Raw genomic sequence first — 7613 nt, 5'->3', positions numbered from 1 at the left:
TTTAATCATAGTGAGATTAGCCAGTCAGGCTAACGTTGCTACTTCCGGTTACTTCCAGCTAACTGACCAATGAATTTCAAGTAAAGTTCTGACAAAAGAAACTACGTCCTCTTTCAAATAGTTACTTTACAAATTAAAACAATGTTACTGTGAAGGAACTCACTAATATTAGACACTTGTTTTACTTGCATTTGTTTCTTTAAATGAATTTGCATTGTTTTACTTTTATGATTTGGAGGTAATTGTACATTTATGATTTGGAGGTAATTGTACATTCTATTCCGTTTAGAATTGTTCCAAATATATTTATTACTATATAATTTGTTTTCATACTCTTATTCACAAAAACGTCACCTGTTTGTATGCCAGTTTTTGTATGCCACCCTACTCTTAAACTCTCAACATTAATAAGTTTGGTAATAAATTTGTCATTATTTTTCTAAAATGGAAAAAAATAATTTGTGTGTATGTGAGGAGAGTTCCCTGGCTGCAGTCTACAAAATTAAAATTTTGTGTCTCTGACAATGTTTGCACACATAATGCCATTTTCAGCTGTAGCCACTTGCTAATCATTTTCAAGCAAACATGGTGGATAACAGATGAGCATTTAGATAATGAGTTTTAATGCCAAACCAAAGCAGCTTCAGGTCCATGATTAAGAAGCAGTTGGAAAAATGACACCCAGATACCGAGGAGCCAATGGAGGTTTTTTAAACTCTCATGAATGCATTTATTTAATGATGTGCTTGCATGTGTTAATGTGCACTTTGTGTAGCTGATCAAATCAATACAACTTCCTTCCAATTTAATGGTGTAGAGCAGGGGTCTCAAACTCAATTTCCCTGGGGGCCGATGGAGGTAGAGTCTGGGTGAGGCTGGGCCGCATCGGGTTTTCCACAAGAAAAGCTCTTACAAAAACATTCCAATGTTAGCAAATGACTTTATTTTTATTTTTTAAACACAAAATAAGATGAAAAAATAAATAAATTAACAATTCATAAGAAAAAATTTGTATCAGTAATAAATAAATAAAATATAATAATAACACAGCAGCTATAGAAGACTAGATAAATGTAATTATTATAATTCAGATTCAAATGGCTGTATTAACAGTTCTTTAACCTTTAACTTTCTGAACATGAATGGAACATTGAACATAAACTGTTATGAATATAACAGTTTATAAACTGTTTCTTCTGCCTACTTCTTACTGCTAGAGGTCTGGCAGCGCTTCCTCTCGCATAGACAAGCCACATTTGGCTTAAGGGAGGAGGCAGTTGAGACCCTAAGTAGAGCTTGAAGATGCTCGTCAGTAAGTCTGGACCTGTACTTGGACTTATTGAAGTTCAAGGTAGAGAAGAGCTTTTCGCACAAGTATGTGCTCCCAAAAAGACACATGGTCCGCTTGAACATTTGGGAAAGCTCAGGGAAGCTGGGTGGCAATTCTCTCAAAAATTGCCCAAGCTTGTCTGCTTTTCCACTCACCTCCCTGAACTTGGCTTTGAGTTCAGAGTGGCACTGCGGGTCAATGAGCTCCATTTGAAGCACTGTGATTGGTAAGTTAGTTCAGCTCCGCACACAACACTGAAAAGTGCCAATCATATCAAACTCGCAGGCAGTATTGGCATAGTTACTTTGAAAAAGTAACTTTAATCAGACTACTGGTTACTCCTTGAAAAAGTAACTTAGTTAGATTACTGACTACTTGATTTGGAAAGTAACTAAGTTACATTAAAAGTAACTTTTTAGTTACTTTCAGCAGGTGCTAACAACAACACTCCGCCTCCTGTGAAAATCACATTGAGCTTTGCCAATACTTTTTTGTAAGCTATTTTATAATGGTAACATCAACAATGTGTCTCCACTGATAAGGTTGAACTGAAGAGGAGATTGTAGAAAAATAAAAAACGTGAGTAGTTTGTGTGGTCCACTGTTGTCTGGAAAACTCTAAGAAGGATTTTAAAGCCCCCCCCTCCCTTCCCCCCCAGCCTCCAGGTTCTGCGTTACGGCCCTGCATTTGGTGTCACTGCGCACAGAGCTCCTCCTGCAGCTCACAGCTCAGATGGCTGCACAGATTTGCGACACTTATCTTAGTATTAATAATTAGAATTAAGTTGCCATTATAATTATTTAAAACTCCGGACACGTTCATTCGTGGCTGTTTTCACGTTTATTGCGCTGTTCATATTGGTCTCAATATTTGTAGTTTTCTGGAGCGCAACGCGAAGCTCGACGTCATTCAGAGGTAATATATTAACTTGACATTAACAAAGACACAGCGGGACGGATCATCTGAGAAATGATGAACAGGGAGAGATGGAATAAGACTACCTTAATGACGAACAAATTCTGGGATTTAGCTATTATGAGTCTCTGCTTATTTCCAAACCCAAATGAGCAACTTCACGTTCAAAAACGAGCCCAAAAAAGCGCAACCCGCCGCTCATTAAATCGGCAAGCGACTTTAAAAAATGAAGCCCAAAGCCGCTTATAATAATCGGACTTGGCAGCAGAATCTCAAAATAGTTCCAGTTTTTCCACCAACAAAATGCGCATCTCCCTCCATTGTTTACATTTCCGTCGCATAGAGACGTCGGTCACTCGACAAGACGAGTAGAGGAAATACGATTAAATTACAAAAGAAGATAGTAACGCAAAAATGATTTTGAGAAGTAACTGTAGTCTGACTACTGGATTTGAAATAGCAACGCGTTAGATTACTCATTACTGAAAAAAGTGGTCCGACGTCAGTAACGCGTTACAAATTAACGCGTTACTGACATCACTGCCCGCGGGCCACACTAACATTAAACTTTCATATTAAGGTGGGGGCCACAAACTATCGTCCCGAGGGCCGCAGTTGGCCCGCGGGCCGCGAGTCTGAGACCCCTGGTGTAGAGTGTTCGCTGACTGAATTAAGGCTGCAAATCCTGTGCCATCGGCCCTTCTGAACAAAGCCCAACAGTCTGCTAACAGTTACTTACAAGCAAGGCTATTTAACCACAGGCACTTTTCTGGTTTGTGTCTGGTTTATAAGAACAGAAAATGAATCACTTTAGACCTTTTTTATTTATAGACACAGCGTACAATGTTTATCTTTCCTTTTTCAAAGGAAAGATGCATGGTAACAGGTTGTAGCAAAAAATGCAAATTTCCACCTGTAACAGAGGGATGGTGATCATAGATTGTGAATTGATCAAAAACCAATATAAAAACTATTTACATATATTTGGTCCATCATAAAGTAATCCTCTTCTCAGCTCACAAATTTGCCTTCTGCCTCCACCAATCACAGACAAGAATCATCTCAAGTCCAATGAACATAAAATACAAGACAAAGCTCTATCTCTTAATATTTGAGATTCTGAGAACTCTGGCATTTTATGTGGAAACACATAATTCCTTTGCAATGATGGAGCGATAGAAATACATACCATTTGTACTTTTAAGTGCAAATCTTTGTTTACATGTTATTCTGAGGTACATAAATAGTGATATATTAAACTACTGTACAGGAAGGAAAAATATCGTCATTGGCAGTCATAGTAAAAGGTGTTGTTGAAAATATAAAATTTAATTCAGTTCCGACTTGTTTTTAAGAGTTTAACATTTTGACCTACAGCTGATCAAAGCAAAGTAGCGATTCAGAAGTTCCTTTTAGTTTAAGACGAGAATTTGTTTATAAATTCAGAGGCATTGAAGCATTGATAAGTTGCAAAATAAAGGTAGTTGCTGAAAACTTGAAAATTATTGCCATATTGTTTAACTATCAAAATAGTCATTAGTTGCAGACCTTGTGAACAACCATGTGTCGCTTCAGATTTCCTTGTTGGGAAAACCCTTTACTGCAAACATCACAAACAAATGGTTTCTCTCCCGAATGCACTCTCATGTGATTTTCAAGCTGACACTTTTGATTAAATCTGCTTTTACAGACATCACAACCAAACGGTCTCTCCTCTGTGTGAACTCTGGCATGTCGTTGCAACTGGATTTCCTTCACAAAACGCTTACTACAATCACTGCAGCAAAATGAGGCGGTATGAACTTCCATGTGGTTTTTCAGATGATGCTGTTGAGAAAACTCTTTACTACAAACACTGCAAATAAACTGCTTCTCGCCAGTGTGAACATGCATGTGTCTCTTTAAATGAATTTGCTGTGAAAATCCTTTACAGCAGAAACCGCAAATAAACGGCTTCTCTCCCGTGTGAACGCGCATGTGTCTCTTCAGAGTCTCTTGTTCTGCAAATCCTTTACTACAAACGCTGCATATAAACCGTCTCTGTCCTGTGTGAGCATTCATGTGAATCCTTAGGCTGTTTTGATGATAAAATCCTTTACTGCAAACACTACAAACAAAGGGTCTCTCTGCCGTGTGGACCCACATGTGCTTCTTAAGAGTTTCCTTCCTTTTATATCTTGAACCACAAATGTCACAGGAAAAAGCCCTTTCTCCAGAGTGAACCTCCAGGTGACTTTTAAGAACTGCCTTAGCATGAAACCTTCTCCCACAATCATCGCATGCAAACGGCCTTTCTCCGGTGTGAAGCCTCATATGCGTTTGAAGAAAATGCTTAGCTTTAAATCCTTTACCACAAAGTTCACAGTAATGTTCTCTGTTTTCAATGTGAATTTTCATATGGTGTTTAAAATTGGTCTGATGTTTGAATCGTTTGCCACAAACATTGCAACCAAAGGGCTTTTCTCCAGTGTGTAATCCAGTCTGAGCCATAAGTTTGGAACACAATTTAGATGTTTTTTCACTTCTGTGAACTGTCATCTTACGATGTTGGTAAGAACACACTGGATCTGTGATGTTGTCTCTTTCTGGTTCACCACAGTTGTCTTCATCAGAGTCCATTTTTAGCTCTACAGCTGAGCTCCTGTCAGGAGCCTCTGTCTCCATAATGTCTTCAGTTTTGATCTGATGAACCTCTGATACCTGGGGTGTCTTTTCATCTTTACTCTTCATAGTAAGCTCCTCTTCTTCATGGCTGACCCTCAGTTCCTCCTCTTCCTCTTTTATGGAGGGGAAATCTGGGTTGGGCTGGTCCGAACTGGGACTCCAGTCATCAGGAACCACTTTAATTACCAACATCTGATGAACTGAGAACATTGAAAGATATGAAAAATCAATGACAGCCTGATATAATTTAAATAAATAACATTGATGTCAAAAAATGGCTGTGGACACATGTTTCCTAAATGCCACCTCTGGCTGATTGAGGTCTACAGTCCAACTAATTTGGTTGCAAATGCGAACTGATTTCTCAACAGTGCACCTATACAATATCTAAGGTCGCACCACTGCAACTAGTCACAGATGAGACTTGTCTCTGCTGCTTTTCCCTACTGCTCTGACCTCAGGTCAAGCATTGTCTTTCACCTTTTCCTGCTTGCCTGTTAATCATTTTTCTTTGGTCCATCATCACCAGTCAGCATATGCGTGAGATGCTATTATATCTGGTCAAAAGTATTTTCAATGATAGAGGAGTTTTTGCTTGTTTTACACTTGAGACTACTGTTAATAACTGAATAAATATACATTTCTTGCATTACATGCAAAGACTTCAGACCTATTCAGTGCATACTCTGTTGCAACTACTGCAGGGGTATTTATTTACAGACATAGAGTTCATTTATAAATAAATTTGCTTTTCCACAATTGAACATTCGTTTTTAAGCAGCCAGATTTAACTTGGTCCAATCACAACAAACGAATGTGTTTGTATGTAAAACTCTTCACAGCGATTCTAAAACTTGTCAATTTCCTTACAACTCGGCAACGGCTGTAACTTACTGAACTCTTTGTTGTCTTGTGTCTCCTCCTCCTCCTCTTCTGATGTGGATGCTGCAGATATGAGGGGCTCTGAGCCGAACCTTCCAGGCTGATCAGCTACAACCTTCATCATCTCAGACATCCTCGCTCCACCTGAGATTCTCCTTTTCACAGTCCTTGTCTTCAACCTTCACACATTCTACTAAATCAAGGTTTCAGCCATGTCATCTGGGTCTTCTGTTTTTCTGTTGTCTGAAATAGGAATCAGACACAAATCAAGAGCTGATCAGATAAAGCGTATTAATAAAACATGCAACCAGTAGCAGAGTTCAATCGATGCTGCAGAGCAGAAACTCTGATACCTTGGTCAGTAGTTATGGCTCCACTCTGGGTGTCACAAGTCTCTCGGTCCTCAGCTGAAAAGGACAGAGGAGGTGTCCACGGACGAGGTGGTAATCCCCAGAAGGTGGAGAATAGACTCGTTTTGTAGCACTAACTTACAAACATTTGAAAGCTCCAACATCGTAAATAGCATCATCCGTCTCTGTTGTTAGCTACTCTAGCTCCACTTTGCTATTGAAGTCGGCTATAAATATCACAGCGGTTTAGAACAATATGGGAGCGATGTAATCACTGCGACTGACAAACAGTAAATCAGAGACATAAACAATTGTGGTTTTACATAACCTCTTACGAGGTTTTCCGTTTCGGGACTTAGCCAGTCAAGCTACATTGCTACATCCGGTGACTTCCTCCTCATTGACCAATGAATGGCAAGTAAAGTTCTGTTTCGAAAAACTACTTCCTTTTATTGGTTTTTCCGAATAAAACGTACGCAGAAAATAAAGATATTTTTGAAAGAGGTAAGTGTTGAGCTATTACACTTTTTAAATCATTATATACGTTGTTAATGTAATGTATATATGATTTTATGCATTAAAATTATATACATTTTAATGTATATAATGATTTAAATAGGGTGCCGTTTGTAAAGTTACACTGCAAAAAACTAGCAGCAGAATTTTGTTTTATAAGCGATTTAACAATTATTAAGCAATTAACTGCAAGTACTGACTGTTATTTTTATAAACTATTGGACACAGCTTGTTCGAAACAGTATTATCTCCCAACTATGAAATTAAGTAGCTGAATATTAGTTGTTAGTTATGATATCTTGTATAAAGACTTCTGGGTCAGACTGTGGCATTTATCTCTGTAGCTCTCAGTTTCCCTGATGCCTCTTTAAGCTCATGGAGTCTCCTTGAAGCTCTCATAAATTCCAGACAGGTGCTAACCATAAACTGTATAAAATATAGATGACTGAACAAGATCCTGAAGTTGGGTCCCCATAAGTTTATGAAGGTCAAATAGAAAAGAGGCACAATACGTTTTCAAATCTTACAAGTTTTATTTTGTAAGATTAAACATGAAATGTTTTGTTATGTTATTCAGGTATAGCAAACACAGATTGTTTTTTTATATTAGGTAATATAACACAACAAATTATTATTTACCAATAAATAATAATTGGTAGTTATTTATTGGTAATTAATTACCAATAAATAATTATCAAGTCGAATGTTGACACAATCAGTGGGGTGGCAGCTCTTTGTTTTCATATTTATGTGACCTATATCCATAAGTTCATGTAACATATTTCCATAAGTTATTTTAATAAAAGTCCAGTTTCTCACTTTGCAGTTGTTCTGTAAATAGCTCTTAAACTTTTCTCTCCGTCTTTCCCTTTATATTTTTTTGCCCCGCCTTCTCACTTTATTTTTTTTTCCTTCTTTCTTTTCCACCTTCTTGTCCATTATATCTGAAAAACACC

General features: G+C 37.8%; 1 protein-coding gene across 1 annotated transcript; it reads right to left on the bottom strand.

Moving 5' to 3' along the window:
* Positions 1-3050: 3050 nt before the first annotated feature.
* LOC122823268 (gastrula zinc finger protein XlCGF26.1-like) lies at positions 3051-6565 on the bottom strand. Its single transcript, XM_044102704.1, has 3 exons — positions 6145-6565; positions 5804-6034; positions 3051-5109 (listed from the first exon to the last, which is right to left on the bottom strand). The coding sequence occupies exons 2-3, from the start codon at positions 5922-5924 to the stop codon at positions 3782-3784; spliced, it is 1449 nt and encodes a 482-aa protein (XP_043958639.1). The 5' UTR covers positions 5925-6034; positions 6145-6565; the 3' UTR covers positions 3051-3781.
* Positions 6566-7613: the final 1048 nt, after the last annotated feature.

The sequence above is a fragment of the Gambusia affinis genome, linkage group LG20 (genome assembly GCF_019740435.1).
Source record: "Gambusia affinis linkage group LG20, SWU_Gaff_1.0, whole genome shotgun sequence".
NCBI lineage: Eukaryota > Metazoa > Chordata > Actinopteri > Cyprinodontiformes > Poeciliidae > Gambusia > Gambusia affinis.
The sequence above is the reverse complement of the archived record's forward strand: the minus strand, read 5'-3'. Positions and strand labels throughout refer to the sequence as shown.

Bases quoted from the DNA above. Each gene is read 5' to 3' on its own strand.
- LOC122823268 (XM_044102704.1), bottom strand. From the start codon at position 5,924: ATGTCTGAGATGATGAAGGTTGTAGCTGATCAGCCTGGAAGGTTCGGC. The intron at 5,110-5,803 runs GTAAGTTACAGC...CAATGTTCTCAG, and splicing joins ACAAGACAACAAAGAGTTCA to TTCATCAGATGTTGGTAATT.